The sequence below is a fragment of the Marmota marmota genome, unplaced genomic scaffold, assembly GCF_001458135.2.
Source record: "Marmota marmota marmota unplaced genomic scaffold, marMar, whole genome shotgun sequence".
In the NCBI taxonomy this organism is placed as follows: Eukaryota; Metazoa; Chordata; class Mammalia; order Rodentia; family Sciuridae; genus Marmota; species Marmota marmota.
In genome coordinates this window covers 168,458-188,920 of record NW_026000077.1, presented here as the reverse complement: position 1 = coordinate 188,920, position 20,463 = coordinate 168,458, and the positions used below count along the sequence as shown (strand labels likewise).

Sequence of the window (20,463 nt, the reverse complement as noted above, 5' to 3'; positions counted from 1 at the left end):
CCCAGGGTCTTTATATAAGCGGTTCCCTCAAGTGATCTCTTATCCTTCAGATGTCAATTTAACTACAATTTGTTCCAGAAGGCCTTTTATGAGCTCCTGGATCAGACTAGTTCACTTATTATATGTGCCCCGTCACGTTTTAACATTAAGAACACTGATGTTGTTTAGTGTCGTGATCGCTAGACTGTAAGGTTTGTGGATATCATATTTTCTCATCCTAATTTCTAGCAGTGCCTGATCCACGAGGTGCTGTTTATAAATGACTAACGGATGAGCTTCCTGTTTTCCCAGTGGAAAACTTCATTCTTTGAAGATCCCTCCTTACTTTTCTCGTGTCAATGGAGGAAGTTTCCCTCTGTGGAATGCTGAATGTATTGGCCCACTTAGGGATTTTACTACCTCTATCTTCCTGTTTCTTTTCATTTTCTTTTTCCTTCTGTTGACTTTTCCTTCGCTCCAGCCTCCCTCATTTTAGAACATTCCCTTGAGTCAACCTTTTGCTCTCTCTGGTTACTAGAGGAGTAACTTTCTGGAAATTCTTCTCCATGAGTCTGTTTCCTCATTGTCCTCTGGTCCTGTAACCCCGGGGCAATCTTTCTTCTGTCTCTACCATTCAAACAAAACTACTCTGAGAAGGGCCATCAGAGACTCCTGAGCTATTATCTGTAATAGACACTTTCAGTCCTTTCCTTCATCTTCCTGCAAAATTGGTTACTGTTGACTCTTCATAAGTGCAACTTCACACTCTCAATTTTATGATACTACACTCTTCTCATTTTTTCCCAATGACTGACCTTTCTTTCTTTTGCAGGATGCTTTACTCTGCCATCCCTCAAACACTGATGTTCTTTCATACTTTATACTTAGCTATATTTTTCCCTGAAAGTTTCTCCTGTATTCTGAACCATAGTAAATAGTACTCCCTCCTCCCCCATTTTTAACTCTCTCTCGAGCAAGAGACTCAAATTGATGCTTCCCTTCTTCCATTTTCTCCTCAGGCAAGTCTTCAACTCTTGCCTTTAGTACTTCTCACCAATTCCTTCCTTTTCACCTGCCAAAGCCTTTGGTCAAGGTTTTCAATATCATTTAGCTAGAATGACTCAACCTGACTAGTTGTTCTCTCTCTCTCCAAACTGTCCTGTGTTTACTAGTGCTATTTCTTTTTCTTTGGGGTGGGGTGGGGTAGGGTGGAGGAAAGAACTGGGGATTTAACCCAGGGACAATTTACCACTGAGCTACATCCATAGCCCATTTTATTTTTTGAGATAGCATTTTACTAAGTTGGTTAGGACCTTGAAAGTTGCTGAGGCTAGTCTTGAACATGCAGTCCTCCTGTCTCAGCCTCCTGAGTTTGCTGGGATTACAGGTATGTGCCACCACATCCAGCTTACTAGTGATTTTTCTGAAAGGAAAATCTAGCTATCATTCCTTCTCTGCTTAAAACTGGTGGTTGTCCCCTGGTGTCCTTAGAACAAAATATAAGTAGGCGCAACATTTAAAGACCTATGATTTGTATTTTATTCTTGATTTCTTTAGAGTTTTAAAAATATTACACTACATCTTCTCTACAATCACAAATACTGCCCTCTCTAAGATAGGCTAACTTCCTCTTCCAAATGTCAGCTCAAACACCATTTCCCCTCTGGCCTGTCATCTTTTTGCTCTGTCCATGTTTTGTTGAACATTTCCATTGTCTCTCTGTGACTGGAATTTTAAAATACTATTCATTCAAGTTAACATTTATTGATATGATGCTTATTGTGATGGTTTATTATGTGTTAACTTGGTTAGATAGAACTATTTTCCATAATTCTCTTCCCTGACTGTTTTGGTTAGGGAAGACAAGATTTTTTTTTTAAAGAAAAATACTTTAATTTAAAATTCTGATTTATGCATAAAATTTTTATACCATGATTTTAGTACAAACTATAAAAATGTTGACACTGAAGTTTTCAACAGAAATCTATTCAAATACCTTAGAAAAATTACTTAAAGACACAACAGCAATAAAATTTATACATAAAGTATAAATTTTATACATAAATTTTATACAGTATAAAATTTATACATAAAGAAAAAACAATCACACATTTTACTGAAATTTTCAGTAAATTTTAGCCATTACTACTTATTGCGAAATTAAAAGTTCAAAAGTTGTATGTGTGTGGCTCTATAGGAATTACAATTTGTAATGAAAACACTAAGCCAAATCTCTCTGATCTAACCAGAATAATACAAATTTATAAAAAAAATTAGTTGAAATTTGTAACTTTAAGGAAGTTACCAAATGTGACTAGAATAGGTGTATCGTAACTTAGCACAAGACTCTTGAGCAAGATTCGGGGGTGGAGTGTGGTTGTGAAGTTCGTACATGTTGTGTTGGCTCAAAAGTGGTAGCTTGGCAACTTCCCATACTTAACCTGGATCATAACTTCAGTTTCCTCTAACTTTTGGAACAGGCGTTTGTGATGAAGGACAACTACATCACTAAAATCAGAGACAATAAAAACTGACATGGGCTTCAGTCTGGGCTGTGATCTTTCCTGATTCCTATCATTCCTACTGCCTTCCACTTTGCATCCATCTTTCCTTAATTGACTGCCAGATGGACTTCAGCATCAGAAACAAAGACAACAGTCTAACTTAAGTAGCTCTCACGATAGTGTGAAGTCAAATCCCTTAAACATATATTCTAGAAGTTTGAACCTTGACCTGACTTATTAATACAAGGGAAATGACTAACTTGGTTAGACTGCTTAAAATGGTGCTTGTCCTCTTAAAGCACCCTGTGCTTAAATCTGTTATCATTGCGAATTCTTATTGTGTTCTCAGATTTTTAAAAAAATTTTTGAGGTAGTTGTTTTTGTCTCTGTATGACCAGGGCAGTTTGTTGCTTAGCACAAATAACTTTTTTTTTTGTATCAGGGATTGAATTTAGGGGCACTCAAGTACTGAGTCACATCCCCAGTCCTATTTTTTTAATGTAAATTTTTTTTATTTATATATGACAGTAGAATGCATTACAATTCTTTTTTTTAATTTATTTTTAAAAAGTTGTTGATGGACCTTCATTTTATTTATTTGTATGTGGTGTTGAGAATTGAACCCAGTGCCTCATGCATGCTAGGCAAGCGCTCTACCACTGAGCCACAACCCCAGCCCTACAAATCTTATTACATATATAAAGCACAATTTTTCATATCTCTGGTTGTATACATAGTATATTCACAACAATTCATGTCTTCATACCTGTACTTTGGTTAGTAATGATCATTACTAACCATCATTAATTACCCCATGCCCTTCCCTTCCCCTCCAACCCCTCTGCCCTATCTAGAGTTCATCTATTCCTCCTATGCTCCCCGCTCCCTATCCCCCTATGAATTAGCCTCCTTATAGCAAAGAAAACATTCCACATTTGTTTTTTTTTTTGGGATTGGCTAACTTCACTTAGCATTATCTTCTCTAACTTCATTACCTGCAAATGCCATGATTTTATTCTCTAATATTCCATTGTGTATATATGCCACATTTTTTTAATCCATTCATCTACTGAAGGGCATCTAGGTTGGTTCCACAGTTTAGCTATTATGAATTGTGCTGCTATAAACACTGATGTGGCTGCGTCCCTGTAGTATGCTGTTTTTAAGTTCTTTGGGTATAGACCTAGGAGAGGGACAGCTGGGCCAAATGGTGATTCCATTCCCAATTTTCCAAGAAATCTCCATACTGCTTTCCATATTGGCTGCACCAATTTGCAGTCCCACCAGTAGTGATGAGTGTACCTTTTTCCCCATATCCTTGCAAAACTTATAGCTGCCATTCTGACTGGAGTGAGATGAAATCTTGGAGTGGTTTTAATTTGCATTTCTCTAATTGCTAGTGATGATGAACATTTTTTTCATGTATTTGTTAACTGATTATACATCATCTTCTGAGAAGTCTCTTCAGGTCCTTGGCCCATTTATTATTTGTTTTTTTGGTGTTTAGCTTTTTGAGTTCTGTATATACCCTAGTGATTAGTGCTCTGATGTATGAGGGGTAAAGATTTGCTCCCAAGATGTAGGCTGTCTATTCACCTCACAGATTCCAACCCCTTTTTTTTTGTATTTTATTTAGAGAAAGGGTCTCACTGAGTTGCTTAGCGCTTCACTTTTGTTGAGGCTGGCTTTGAACTTGTGATCCTCCTGGCTTAGCCTCCTGAGCCACTAGGATTACAGGTGTGCACCGCTGTGCCCAGCTATATAATGTTTTATAATTCTTTGTTAAATGAATAGTTTGGATTATTGTTAAATGAATAATCTGTTGACCCAATCAAAATCTCTTAAAGGTGTCAAACTGATTTCTATATTAGATTGATACATTAGTCATCAATATTGACCCAAATGATTGGATTATAATTGGTAAGTCAATGAAAATAGCAATTACATGATCCATATTTTCAGCTGCTTCTTATCTGTGTTCAAAACAGATGAATGTCTACTTCAGTACAAATAAATCTTTGGGTAAGTTTAGAAGACTTAAATGCAGACAGATCTACTAAGAGAAGAAATTTAAGATTTATCTGCTGGATTTTTTTTTCAATTTTTATTATGGTAAAATACACATAAAACTTAACCATTTTTAAGTGTACATTTGGTGGTGTTTTACCATATTCATAATGTGAAACCATCACTATTTTGTTTTCATAACTCATTTTGTAAAACAAAAACTCTGCATGTACCCATTTAACTAACTCCCTATTCCTTGGCAATCACCATTGTATTTTGTCTATGATTTTGACTGGAAGTAACTCACAGCAAGTAGAACCACAGACAGGGTCTCACTGAGTTGTCATTTTTGTATTGGTGTATTTAACTTAGCATAATATCCTCAAGGTTGATCCAAGATGTATTAAGTGTCAGAATTTCCTTTTAAGGCCAAATATTCTATTGTATAGCTATACCACATCTGGCTTTCCATTTATCTGTTGATGGGCACTAAGGCAGCTTCTGTTTTAGATATTGTGAATAATGCTACTAAGAATTTTGAGATCCTTTATTGATTTATTTTTTTTGAAACTGGGTCTTGTTACGTTGCCTAGGTAGACCTCGAGCTTTTCAAGTGTTGCTCCTGCTTCAGTCTCTGAGAAGCTGGAAGGTATGTACTATCACATCGAGACGGCTGGATCATATAGTAATTCTATTTTTAATTTTTTGAGAAACTTACTTTTCTATAGTAGCCATTCCATTTCATATTTCTATCAATGGCACACAAAGGTTACAATTTCTTCACGTTCCTTCCAACACATTTGTGATTTTTCTTTTTATAAAAAAATGCTTGCTATTGAGAATAGGGTAAACTCCACTATTAAGAGTGGGGTTTCTTATTTTATTTTTGTAGTGCTGGAAATCATTAAGTGATTTCATGACAGTATACTGGGTCTATAATATTTTCTATAGGCATTCTACTGAAATTTTAATAAAGTTATTGATATGATTTGATTTATAATATTTCCTTTAGTTATTTTAAGTCTGGGTACTTAAAAGCTTTACATTTCTCATAACCTATCCATTAGCTAGAAATAGCTCACCAACAGTTTTCTAAGATATTAATCAATGACATCTTTAAGTTTTACTCATGATAAATGCTGAAATTATACCTCAGAGAATTACAAAACTTGAAAAATCTTGTTTTAATCATCAATTTATTATAAGATGATGGGATTAACTATAAATTCAAATTGTTACTTGGTAATTGTTCACCAAGCAATGTTTTAATAAAAGCATATTGCTTTTTCAAAAGTAATCAAAGAACAACTCAAAATGCAGGGTAATGATGAGAACTATCTGACTGGCCAACAGATTTAGCTTTCTCATTAAAAGAACTTTTCTTTTTTAGGAAAGGTAAACTGTAATTTCAATAGATAGCAATAGAGAAAGATTTTGTCATGTAGACTAGTTTTCATTTATTCAGTCAAATGTGTGTAGCTGTCTCAACTGGGACAGATACATTTACATAACTGGCTGTGCTTGAGCCTTCTTTGCTAGCAGCTGGAGATCTGAAATGCACTTGGCAATTGTCTCCTTTTCCTGTGATAAAGAAAGAGAAATCTAGTTAGAACCTACATGGCAGAGTATAAATATTATAATTCTAAAAAACACCTTTCCTATAAGACCAGAAACTCAAGATGATACTGGTTTAATATAGTTAAGACCACTAGAAAAATTTAGAAATAAAATTAATTATTTTAAAACAGAAGAGATGTAATTTATTTTAAAAGTAAATCCAGGGAGTAAATTAAAGTTCCTTGGCTCACAACTTTTGAGTGAAATCTATAAAGAATTTGAAGACAGATACTCCTATAGTCAACTGTCCCTAATGTTGGCTTGTAACTGATCTTGAAAAAAACAACCCAATAAGCACTAGTAATACAAAAAATGCTAAGAATGAATGAAAATAATTATTAGTTTTCTGTTGAGAGCCACAGCCGAAGTGGCCCCAGCAAACTTCCAGCTGATTGGCTCACAGCAGCCCCAGCAAACTTCCAGCTGCCAGCTGATTGGCTCCTCTGAGTGATGCTCACTGGGCTGTTTCCCTGCCCTTTCAGACCACGGAGCTGCTCATTGGGGGCCTCTTTTGGCTCCGCCCATGCGACCCAGCCAATCGGCCTCAAGAGTGGGAGGAGTGGGGGTTGAGTGGCTCGCTGGAAGCGGTTGGTGGCAGTTGGGCTCTGAGGGAATTCCTGAAGAGCTAGTGTGGTGCCCTGTGTGCGTTCTAAAAATAAAGTTCATTTCTGCTTGACAAGTGGCTCCTGAATTGTGCCCAGCCAGACTGCAGTAGTTTTCTATTTTTTCTTTTTTTTTGTATTTTTCTTTTTTTTTAAAGGAGGGTACTGGGGACTTTATTTTTTGAGACAGGTCTCGCTAGTTCAGTTAATGAGGCTGGCCTTGAACTTGCAATCTTCCTGTGTCACTGGGATTATGGGTGCGTGCCACTGTGTCTGGCTATTTTTTCAAGTTCTTTGAATAAGTATGTATGTAACTTTTACGTAAAAACAATTTATTTAAAAATCAATAAATAAAAACAGCCCATCAAATTTTGATAGGCTTTGTTTTTGGATTGAATCTGGTACACCACACCACTGAGCTATATACCCAGTGCTTTTTTATTTTTCATTTTGAGACAGAGTTCACTAAGTTGATAAGGCTGGCCTTGAACTTGTGAAACTCGTGACTCAGCTTCCTAAGTCACTGAGATTATAGGAGTGTGACCTGAGCCAGATGATGGAATTGTTGTTCTGATTTTGTATAGGTTATGTAGGACATGACCAGAAATGCCTGGTCAATATTCAGTGCTATTATCTTGGAAAGAGGAAATCAAGTCCTAAGTAAATAAAGAACACAAACAGCAACAACAACCAACTAACCCCCTTCAAAAAGAAAAAAAAAAAAGAAAGAAAGAAAGAAAAGAAAAAACAAATACGGTTTAAGCAATTAACAGAAAACATTTCTGTTCAATAGTAGAAAACATTTGTGTTCAAAATAGATGAATTAAGACTTAGCTAGAAAAATGGAAATGGAATGGAGATTGTGGAATTAGGAAACGGAAGGGGCTTATGTTACATTTTAAAGAGAAATAAAATGTTGGTTAATGCTACCTACAACCAGTATTCTCAATGACCTGTGGTAAACAAACTTTGAGAAAAGGGGAAAGCCTTGGAATTTGTGCAGATACCGTCTAGACCACGACCATCCAAAAATGTTATAAACGAGACTCACCTTGCTATTTCTAAGCTAAAAGACTCATTTTTAGCTATTTCTACCTTTAAAAAGCATTATGAGAAACTTGCTTTGAGAGATACTAGAAAAAGCTACAAAATCACATACCTGCTGTGCAGAGATGCTCTGTACCACGTGCTTCTCTACCCAGTTTATCATGTGCTCCTGTTCCTTTCGATGCATCATATTCTGCACAGAGATATGATAATCCAGGCGATTCTTTACCTCCTTGTATACTTTATGTAGCCGTTCCCGGTAAGTAACCTCCAAGGCCATAGCAATGTTATTCTGGAGAAAAATTAAGAAATGATGAATAATGTTTGCATGTTTAAAGTAATACTTCTGCTCTGAGGATACAGTTAGAATGTCTCTCTCCTGTTATTTTAGATATAATTATTTTAATATAACATATAGTAAAAATAATTATAACAGCATGTGGTAAAAATGTATTTATAAGTATAGGCGGTTAAGGAAAAAGTCTTCCCCAGCTCCCCCACAGGCTACCATTTTCCTTTATTTCTTGTATTCTTTCCCAGAAATATTTACTAAACTGGTATATGTACTTCACTTTTATTAGCTATGAAATGCAAGCCCACTTTAATTTTAAGTTAATTGGATTTTACCATATTGGTGTTCTATGACTCATGTAACCAAGTTCTATTAATAAATTAGGTCTTTTAATTTTTTCTCAACAAATAATGCAGCAAAGATTGTACATTTGTCTTTTTACTTATGTGCAAATACTCGATTAGTCAAATAATAGCTAATCGTTTTTGAGTACGTGCCATGTTCTAAACACTCTTGTGTGTCAATTCAATTAAATCTTTTTGTTTTGTTTTGTTTTTCGGCGGACACAACATCTTTATTTGTATGTGGTGCTGAGGATCGAACCCGGGCCACACGCATGCCAGGTGAGCGCGCTACCGCTTGAGCCACATCCCCAGCCCCTCAATTAAATCTTAAACCACTTATGGGATAGTTACTGTTATATCCATTTTAGAGAGAAAACTGAGGCAAAAAGTTGAGGAGTTTGCCCAAGGTTACAGAGCTAATAAATTGTGAAGCCAAGATCCGAATACAGGCAGTCAGGCTACAAAGTCTATCCTCTGGCCACTCTCTTCCTTACTTCCTTTTATTCTTCCCGTCACTCATCCTGCCTTAGCTGCACTGACCTCCTGACCTTTTCCAGGACTATATATACCAAGAAAACTTCCAGGTTTAGGGCCCTTGCACTTATTTTTTCCTTCTTTCTGAAATATTATTTCCTCAGAAATTCACATAGCTTGTACCACCATTTCTTTCTGCTCAAATAGAGGCCTTTCCTGACCACCCTACAAAATAGTAACTCCCTCATCCTATAATCTCTTTTGCTTTAACACTGATTTAACAACACTAATTTACTGTCCTTCCTGGTGCTTACTACCCATTGACATTTACATCTACTCAACTATTTCTGTTCTTCCCCGATTGGCTAGAAAATAAACTGTATAAAGTAGAAATTTTGTTTCTTTCTCCAATATATTTTCTATACCCTGCCTTAACCACCACAGTATTCACATAGGAAGAACTCAACAAATATATATTAAATGACTGTCATATGACTTATGAAAAAGCTACAAGTTCTGACTTGGTTTTTAAAAAAGGGTACAATCTACATATCCGTGTGTGTGTGCTGAAGCAGTATTATACATGAGACAAGAAGCATTCTCTAATTTTAACCTCAATATATATAGAAAGAGGCTTTAATATTTTCTAAGATTTTAAGACATTTATGTGCTTTAGGGACCCTATTTAAAAGAATACAGATTCTTAGCCCCTAACAGAGGTTTTGATTTCATAAGTCTTGGAATTGGCCCAAAGACTTACACCAACTCTGATGCAAAGGGTACTGAAACCAGACCAAAAAATTATTGACGTATATCTTTAATATTTCAGATAACTCACCCTATTTTAGCACTGCATTGTTCATTTCAAAGGTGCTTCTATAATATAAAATTTCATTGTGAGAGCATCTTTTACATATTAGGCATAAAATACAGGGCTCAACAAAAATAATGACAAAATACTTGAATATGTTCCTCATTTTGGAAACTGTTAAACATTTTGGATTCTAAATATGCTGTCAACATCATAAAAAAATACCATTATTGGGCTGGGATTGTGGCTCAGAGGTAGAGCACTCGCCTAGAACATGTGAGGCCCTGGGTTCGATCCTCAGCACCACATAAAAATAAATAAATAAATAAAATAAAGATATTGTGGGCTGGGGATGGGGCTCAAGCGGTAGCGCGCTTGCCTGGCATGCGTGCGGCCCGGGTTTGATACTCAGCACCACATACAAAGATGTTGTGTCTGCCAAAAANAATTTTTTTAATATTTATTTTTTAGTATTTGGCAGACACAACATCTTTGTCTGTATGTGGTGCTGAGAATCGAACCCAGGCCGCACGCATGCCAGGCGAGCGCGCTACCGCTTGAGCCACATCCCCAGCCCCTAGTTTAAAATTATTTTTTGATGACAATCCTTAAATGTCTAAATGGCTGTAATTGCCAACTTCTATCCCAATCTTCTCTTTTCTAAATAAAATACGCCCAATATAGTTATTAAATTATTCCTCATTAAGAGATTGTGATTTTTCTTTTCTTTTGTGGTGTTGGGGATCAAATCTATGGCCTTAACGCATGTTAAGCAAGTGTCCCACCAATGAACAATATCCCTAGCCCTGCGTTTCCTTGTTTTTTTTTTTTTTTTTGGTACTGGGGATTGAACTCAGGGGCATCACAAGACCACTGAGCCACATCCCCAGCCCTTTTTTGTATTTTATTTGGAGACAGGGTCTCAAATTGCTTAGCACCTCACTAAGTTGCTGAGGCTGGCTTTGAACTCGCAACCCTCCTGCCTCAGCCTCTGAAGCCATTCAATTACAGGTGTGCGCCACCATGCCTGGTAGCTCGTTTTTTTTTTAACGCATACAAATGAATAATTTAATTTTCCTTAGAAACTAGTGAAACCTACCCTCTGGACATCAAAAAGATAGTGGCGCTTCTGAACCAGTGCCTGCTGTGACTTCTCCAACTCAATTGCATCCTGGATTTGTTTGATGGAAGCCTGCTTCACCTCTTCTAGTTGTGCAATTTTTTGCTGTAATTATGATATTAACAAAAAAGATCAGTGAAAGCACCAAGGCTTACAAAACTAGATTCATTTTATGCTTCCCCAAAGTTATACCCCTCATATGTGAAAAAACATATGAAAAAACCCACAAAGAAACAAATAGGAATACATAAATTGTTAAAAAGAAGTGTCCTAACAGAAGAGTTACATAGTATCTTGTTGAATGAACAAAACTATGGAAAATTTGGAGAGTTTAGTAGGTTTAAAAAAAATTATCTCAGATTGATAACTAATACTAACACAGATTTTTTTCTATATGTTCTTCCTCTCCATTCATATAAAAAATATCATTAGAAGGCCTTGATGTTTCTGCTATAGACTAAAATGGGAAATAAAGTTTATGATTCTTACCTCATTGAGATTATCAATAAATTCCCCAATAGAGGCACCATATTTTTTAATTACATAGACGAGTAACCCCACTATTGATATGGTAGAGAAGGTCTCTGGGGTAATCACATATATTTCTTTGGATAGAAAATACAAGATAAGCCCAGTTCCAAGCATGTAGGGTCCTAAAAGAAGAAAGAGTTATATTTAAGTATGTTAAATATTTAAATGTAAATATAAATAAAGCAGGGTATAAAGATACTTCTACATTTAATTATTTGAAAGCAAAATTTAGTAATGATTTAAAATAATCACATTCAAAAACAAAACACCAGAATTGAATGGATGAAAGGACTGATGAAAGTGAGAAATAAAGTATATGAAGCACTTAGCAGAATAACTTAACAAACAGGAACTATTTCTACAAAGATGTCAGGATACTTTCTTGAAGTCATATGTCCAGTAAATTGTATTATTTATTGAATGGGAACATTGAACAGGACAAAGTTTATCTACTCCTTTCCTATATTTTACTAAATTGCAATCTGACATAGGAAACAAGCAAGAAACAACTAAAATGAAGTCATATGTACATAAAAGGAAGACTATCAGAATTCTGCTCAACTTCTACAACATCTAATAATAAAGTTTCAAATATAGTTATCTTTAAAACAAAAAACCAGACCAGCTTATGAGTTCTGAAAAGACACAAACCATATTTAGAACACAAACATTTCTTTAGGCTTTTTTTCTGTGCCTCAGAAGATGTCAAGCTAGGACAAGAAGGCTTTAGAGTACCATTTTACAGTGTTTCTGGGCAGCACTAGTAATAACAATGTTAGGATACATTATAGGAGTAAAAGAGTTACAGTCTCAAATACATTTTACCTATTTCTCATACAAAGTTCCAAGTTTCTTAAAAAAAAAAAAAAATCCCCTTTAGTACATAAGTTTAAATGTAAATTTGCAAGAAAGGCCTATCATATATAACATTTTAATCATCTAACACTAGGGTTAAAAAACACCTTTGATTTCTAATGCTCTGGTCACAACAGTACTTACTTACAGCAAGAAAGGCAGTGCATGTAACACAAAGAATCCTAAACTTAATCAGACACAATAAGAAAGACAGTATAGAAAGAAGGCTGGGCTGGGGATGTGGCTCAAGTGGTAACGCGCTCGCCTGGCATGCGTAGGGCGCTGGGTTCGATCCTCAGCACCACATAAAAAAATAAAGATGTTGTGTCCACCAAAAACTAAAAAATAAATATCAAAAAATTAAAAAAAAAAAAAAGAAAGAAAGAAGGCTGACTTAATCAGGGAACCCAGGTTCAAGAAAACAGCCTCAGCAAATTATTTTTCTAGTTCTTCTAGGTAATAAAAATGTCTTCATAGAAATCCTGTAAATCCTCAAGAAATCTTGAAAGAATTTAGTACTGTTATGTGAAGTCATATTCACTATAAAGATATAAGGTTTTGAAAGTTTCTGCTTTTTTATAAGAACTGAAAATGATGGTACAATTTGTTTTTGTATGCACACAACATTTAGTAGTCTCTTCTGCTTTATTTGATTATATTTTTATCCATAGCTCTTTTTATTATCTGACAGTGTGCCTAGAATAGTGCTTAGCATTGAACTGGCATTCAAAAAATTTGGTATATCACAACAAATGGAAATAATGTTATAAAATTAAGTTAAAAATACCAAATAAATTCATTCCAAAGACAAGTCAGAGCACCTAAATGTCATACTAAATCACCTTCAAAATTTCTTTTTCAAAAACAACTGACCAGAATGGAAGCAGGGTATATCGAAATAGAACAGGTCAGAAATGATGGCAGAGGGGAAGAGGGAGAGAAAAATGGTTTGGAGATGGACATATTTTGGAATTACAGTAGTTATAACTTCCTGAGAATTGTTTTGTTGGAATTGAGTAAAGAACAGTATAGAGGATGATTTTTCAAGTGGATAGTGCAACATCCAATAAGAGATAACCCCAGAAGAAATGAACTTAGAAGGCAGGATCTGGAAGCATGAAGAGAGTTCTGATTAAGTTGTGAGTATCTAAGCTCCAGGAAACAGCCAAATATGCAAATGTCAGGATGACCAGGGTAAAAAGCAGTTTGGATGGTATTCCACTTAGTAGAGGACTAAGGATAAAGTCTCATTCAAAACCTGCTTTCCTATTGACTAACAATACAAAACCAAAACTAAACAAAAAAAACCCAACTGACCAGATTTTAGTGCTACCATCCAAATATACTATTAAACACTGGACATATGCTCACCTGTTACACCAGTTTTAGGATAAAGAAACTGGAAGAATTCCTCAGGGATCAGCCCAAGACGAACTTTTCCTCCATATTCAGGAAGAGGTGGTAGAGGAGCAAGACGTGGCTGCCCAGTATGAAAGATCCTTGTTGCCTGCAATACCCTATGGGTAATAATTGTACAAATTTTAAACCTCTTCTTCCAAGAAAATACAATGTATGAACAATCAGCAGAAACAATGAGTGGGATTGAAGACTGAGGCAATTTCTCATTATCATAATGGGAAAAGAATGGACTAAAAATAAAAGGGTTAGGTGTGACAAGGACAATGACTTACACTCTGAAACTCGCACCCAATACTGGAATCCCTTCTATAAGCCTCATAGATCACCCATCTAGCACTTTGTATGTCTATTATTAAGCAGTAAAATACATAAGAAAATGGATTCTGTAGGTAAGCTCTCTGGGTTAAGATCCTAGACCTGCTACTTGACTTTTAGCAAGTAATTTTAAGCTTTCTTTTTTTAAAAAATTTTTTTAAATTTGTCTTAGTTATACATGACAGTAAAATGCATTTATGCACTTTGATATATCATACATAGATAGGATATAATTTCTCATTTTTCTGTACATGTTGCAGAATCATATTGGTCATGTAGTCACATATACACATACAGTAATAATGTCTATTTCATTCTACCATCTTTCCTATCCTCACATCCCCTCCTCCTAATCTAAGGTAACACTATTCTTCCCTAGTGCCCCCACCCCCCACACCTTACTGTGAATTAGCATCTGCATATTAGAGAAAACATTTGGCCTTTGGTTTTGGGGGGATCGGCTTATTTTGCTTAGCATGATAGTCTCCAACTCCAACCATTTACTGGAAAATGCCATAATTTTATTCTGCTTTAAAGCTGAGTAAAATTCCACTGAGCATATATACCACATTTTCTTTATCCATTCATCTATTGAGGGACACCTAGGGTTGGTTTTATAGTTTAGCTATTGTGAATTGAGCTGCTATAAACACTGATGTGGCTGCATCACTATAATATGCTGATTTGAGTTCTTTGAGTATAAACCAAGGAGAGAGATAGCTGGGTCAAATGGTGGTTCCATTTCCAATTTTCTGAGGAATCTCCATATTGCTTTCCATAGTGGTTGCACCAATTTGCAGTACCACCAGTAATGTATGAATATACCTTTTTTTTTTTTTTTTAACCACATCCTTGCTAACATTTATTGTTGCTGTATTCTTGATGATTGCCATTCTGACTGGAGTGAGATGAAAATTTAGAGTAGTTTTGATTTGCATTTCTCTAATTGCTAGAGATGATGAACACTTTCATATGTTTGTTGATCAATTATACTTCTGTGAAGTGTCTGTTCAGTTCCTCAGCCCATTTATTGATTGGGTTATTTGTGGGTTTTTTTTTTTTTTGGTGTTAAGTTTTTTGAGACCTTTATATATGCTAGAGATTAATGCTTTATCGGAGGTGCATGTGAGAAAGATTTTCTCCCATCTAAAGGCTCTCTCCTCACATTAATTGTTTACTCCTCAAAGTATTCCATGAAATAGAAAAGGAGGGAACCCTTCCAAATTCATTCTCTGAGGCTAATATCACCCTGATACCAAAACCAGACAAAGACACATCAAAGAAAGAAAACCTCAGATCAATATACCTGATGAAATTCTGGCAAATTGCACACAAAAACACAATAAAAAGATAGTGCACCACAATCAAGTGGTATTCATTGTAGGGATGCAGGGTTGTTTCAACATACAGAAATCAATAAACATAATTCTTCGTATTAATAGACTTAAAATACAAGAATCATGATTATCTCAATAGATGCAGAAAAAGTATATGACAAAATACAGCACACCTTCATGTTCAAAACACAAGAAAAACTAGGGACAGTAAGAATATACCTCAACATTGTAAAAACTATATATGCTAAACCAAAGGCCAGCATCATTCTAAATGGAGAAAAATTGAAAGCATTCCTGCTAAAAATTGGAACAAGACAAGGATGTATTCTTTCACCACTTCTATTGAACATCATTTTTGAAACTTTAGCTAGAGCAATTAGACAAAAGGAAGAAATTAAAGAACTCCAACTACAACTATTTACTGATGACATGATTCTATATCTAGAAGATCCAAAAATTCCACCAGAAAACTTCTAGAACTAGTAAGTGAATTCAGCAAAGTAGCAGGACAAAAATCAACACCCATAAATCAAACACATACCTATTCATCAGCTATGAATTCACTGAAAGAGAAATTAGGAAAATTACTTCATTCACAATAGCCTTAAAAACAAAATAAAACAAAAACCTGGGAATCAATCTAACAAAAGAGGTGAAAGACCTCTACAATGAAAACTACAGACACTAAAGAAAGAAACTGAAGAAAGCCTCAGAAGATGGAAAGATCTCCCATGCTCCTGGATACGCAAAATTAATATTGTCAAGTAGCCATACTAATAAAATCGTTATACAGATTTAATGCAATTTCTATTAAAATCCCAATGACATTCTTCACAGAAATAGCAAAAGCAATCATGAAATTTATTTGGAGAAATAAGAGACCCAGAATAGCTAAAGCAATCCTTAGCAAGAAAAGTGAAGCAGGAAGCATCACAATAACAGACCTTAAACAATACTATAGAGCTATAGTAACAAAAACAGCATGGTATCGGCACCAAAAATATACTTGTAGACCAATGATACAGAATAGAGGACAGAGACAAACCCACATAAATATGGTTATCTCATATGACAAGGGCTCAAAAACATTTATTGGCGAAGATAGCCCTATTCAACAAATGGTGCTGGCAAAACTGGAAATCCGTATGTAGCAAAATAAAATTAAACCTCTATCTCATCCTGCACAAAAATCAACTCCAAATGGATCAAAGACTTAGGCACTAAAACAGAGACCCTGTGCCTAATAGAAGAAAAATTAGGCTCAAATCTTCACCACATTGGCCTAGGATCCGACTTCCTTAACTTTAAGCTTTTATAATCTCAGATTTCTCTTATGTAAGCTGCAAAAAACAAAAAAACAAAAACCAACCAAACAAACAAAAAACCAAAACCCATTGTTTTGAGGAATGAGTTAATATATAATGTGCTTAGATTGATGCTTAGCCAATAGTAATGTTCTATTTAAATAGATAGCTATTCCATGCCTGCTGTGTTGTAAGTTCCTGAACTTTGAACTTTTTGAATATTCCTTTTGTTGGGCTGTGAATCAGGAAACAATGTGTGAACTATGTAAAACAGAACTTTCAATGTTGGGCTCTAATTATGTTCATCTTTAAATTCAGTTACATCCTTGGAACGTCTATGTAAGATAATACTCATATATCTGGGTTAAATATCTCAGTTCCATCACAATCCTGACTACTTACCACAAAAAGGAATCTACATTTTTTTTTAAATGAGGTATACAGAACTGAACACAATTGTTAGTATAATTGCAGCCATCTTCCTTCTTCCCACCCCCACTTTATGAATACTATTCTTATTCCCAAGAAATATAAAGTAGCCCAAGATAAAACCTACTGGCCTGGAGACATGCTGGTCTCTCCCTGTTCTCTTAGTGAGAGATGGGAGACAACTTACTGGCCCCTGAGATGGGGATGTACTGCGTTCCCTGTTCTCTCCTTGATAAGATAAAGAGACATGCCAGTTTCCCTGTTCCCCCTTTGAGACAGGAAAACTGCCTGTCTCTGTTCCCAAGAAACAAACTTGCCTTCCACAAGATCAGGAGATGCTTACTATGTCAGTCAAGACTAAACCTGCCTCTGGCACGTGGCCATGATTCTAGCCTATAAAAGTAACATTCAAGGGGGTGTTGCCACTGCTCTCTCTCGCTTGCTGCTGCTGTCCCTCTTTATGTGCAGAGCTGCCTTGTCAGGCTCCTGACAATAAATCCACTTCTTATCCCAGGTGTGTGTGATCAGTCCTACCCCACTTTTCTTCCAACAATATTCTAAATATAGCCAGTACTGGGCTTGAACCATTAATCAATAGATTTGTAAACTATTCTTATGTCCCGTGGAGAGCAAAACTTCCCCACATTTAAAACCACTGACATAAATTATAGCACTGGAGAACTTGCTTTAGGTCACACAAATCCTCTCCCCAATTGCCTGCATTAGTTGAAGGTTGTATCATCTCTTTCTCAATTTATTGTAAGAATCCAAAATCTGATCTCTCTGCTTCTTGTTAAATATTCCTTAAATCTATCCCCTTTATATTATCTGCCAATGTTTCTAAAATGCAAATTTGACTTGAAAACTCTTCAATGGGCTCTCTTCTACCTACAGAAAATAAACTAAATATAGCATACATGACACAGTACCTGTCAAGTTTTAAACCTCATTTTCCTACCACCATCCGTATGGAAATACTTAACATTTGCCTTATGCTGCTCCTTCTGCCTGGTATGCCTTTTCTTTAATGATGATTGCCAAAATCAACCAGTCTTCAGAACACCTCAAGCATATACTTTATAAAGGCATCCCCAAACCTCGGCTAACATTTATTCACTTAATCAACAAAACACTGACTTTCTACTTATGCCAGGCACTAGGAACACAGCAATGAACAGACTTAAGTCCTAGTCTTCAACATTCTCATGGGGATGTGAGAAGTATGTGCATGTCCATATACAATTTTAGACAGCTATCAGTGCTGTGAAGAAAATGGAAAATGGAAGGTTAGGACATAGGAAGCAAGGGAGGAGAAAGACTTTATGGTAGGAGGTCAGATGACATTTGACAAACTGGGGAAAAGAGAGAACAACGGGCACAAAGACCTTAAGGCGAGGATGAGCTTGGCAGTTCAGAGAAACAGCAAGGCCTGTATAACTTAAAAATGAGCTTAAAAAAAAAAGTAATAAGAGGAAATCAAGAGGTAGGATGGTTCTGATTCATGTTGGGGTTTCTGGGTTATGCTTAGTTTGCATTTTATTTCAAGTGGAATAGGAGCTCTGAAGGTTTCAGATAGAGTCTGACATAATCCCTCTAGTTAATGTAAAAATGGGTTCTACTGGGACAAGAACAGAGACACAAAGTCAGGCGTGGTGGTGCACACCTGTAATTCCAGAGACCTGGGAGGCTGAGACAGAAAGATCACAAGTTCGAGGCCAGCCTCAGCAACTTGGTGAGAACCTGTCTCAAAGTTAAAAAAAAAAAAAGGGGGGCTGAGGATGTAGCTCAGTGGTAAAGCAGCCCTGGGTTCAATCCCCAGTACAAAAAAAGAAAAAAAAAAAAAAAGCTATTGAAAACAGGCTAGGTGAAAATTATGATGGTTCACACTTCAGTACTAGTGGTAATGGAAGAAGTTGTCAGTATCAAAACATAATCTGAAGGAAGAGGCTTGCTGATGTGCTGGAGATGGAGTGTTGAAAGAAAATGAAGGATGTTCTTTATATCTTTTATACACAGTTATTTAACCTATTACCTATATCACAATAATTTTAATATGTTCTTTTTCTCTGATAAATTAGAAGTAGCATATTATAGCTAAAAGGTAGTTATCAAATTTTGCAAGCTTTAGGATTAAGTCTGGGAGTTAAAAAAGAAATCTCAAAGAAAACTGACATTTTTCTGGTGGTGCTGGGGATGGAACTTAGGGCTTCATATGGTATGCAAGGGCTCTCCTACTGAGCTGCATCCCCAGTTCCAAACTGACATGTTTGAGGAAATAATTTTAATAGTAACACCTGCTAATATTTACTAAGCACATACTATGTGCCAAGCACTGTTTTTAGTTTCACAGGAATCAAGTCTCCTAATCCTCATAAACCACAATGTACTATTATATCTTATTACAGGTGTGCAAAATAAGATCTCACAATTACTAAGTGGTGAGCCAAGTATAACCTTTTCTACCTTAGGAACCCTCATTCTAAAACAGTACTCAATAGCTGCCTCTATGCCTAGATTGCCGGAGAGTTCAGCCTTACACGTTACTGCACTTACGGTTATGGAGTGGAAACATTTACTGAATCAATTAATGATTTCTCTGATTCTTAGGATCCAGCAGTAAAAGCAGGAATTGCGGGGGGAGGGGGCACTGAAAGCAACACGATTCACTTTATTATTTTACAAAATTTGGCTTGGGTACGCTCTATTTAGGCTGTGTCAGCTATGTGTAGCTGAAGGTCACAGGGAGAGGGGCGGGGCATAGAAGACATCAAACAGTTTCTGGTCTAGTAAGATACTTATTCTCTTAAAGTCTTTGTCATTAGGTGATATGATAACGTTCCTGGCAGTTACAGGAACATGTTTGAAGTGTCTCAAAATTATGCAAAAAGGTAACATCTGACCTAAAGCTAAGAGGAAGAAACAGAGAATGGAATGAGGTGGTAAACAAGGGCAAAAGAGAGAACTACACTCCTCATACTTACCCTGGTCCTAGGACTGCTGCATTCTTGAGACAGGGAGCTGCAGATACAGAAGATGCAGGTAAGCAAAGTCAATATGAAATTTAGTTTGCCCCGTGCTCAGTCTCCGAGCAGCCGGAACACTACAAGCCATGCACCATTTTCCAGTGCCCCGAGACCCTGTAGCCTCTTCCCAGTGCAGCGATCACTCCCCACTCAGGCCCAAATGTCGCTCCGCTTTTCTCACCCACTTTTCCCCTCCCTGTGACCTCTAGACACTCTTCTTTCCAATTACCCCGCTAGCCCAGACCCGGGTCTGCACCTCTCACCTGCTTTGGCGGCGGCAGAAAATACCACCCGGGAGAGCATGGTCACCAAAAGTCCCCGCACCAGGCTTCGTGTCCCTGTGACCCCAAGAAAAGACTGTCAGGGGCAGGAGGAAGATGGCCGCTTACAAGTCTCGCGAGAAGAGAATATCGCGCCCTCTTCAGCTTTCCTCTGGCGATCCCCCCCCCCTTC

General features: G+C 36.4%; 1 protein-coding gene across 1 annotated transcript; it reads right to left on the bottom strand.

The window, feature by feature from the left end:
* Positions 1 to 5,669: 5,669 nt before the first annotated feature.
* Positions 5,670 to 20,425, bottom strand: Atp5pb (ATP synthase peripheral stalk-membrane subunit b). Its single transcript, XM_015502173.2, has 7 exons — positions 20,274 to 20,425; positions 19,969 to 20,005; positions 13,555 to 13,700; positions 11,287 to 11,450; positions 10,777 to 10,902; positions 7,869 to 8,048; positions 5,670 to 6,071 (listed from the first exon to the last, which is right to left on the bottom strand). The coding sequence occupies exons 1-7, from the start codon at positions 20,311 to 20,313 to the stop codon at positions 5,994 to 5,996; spliced, it is 771 nt and encodes a 256-aa protein (XP_015357659.1). The 5' UTR covers positions 20,314 to 20,425; the 3' UTR covers positions 5,670 to 5,993.
* Positions 20,426 to 20,463: the final 38 nt, after the last annotated feature.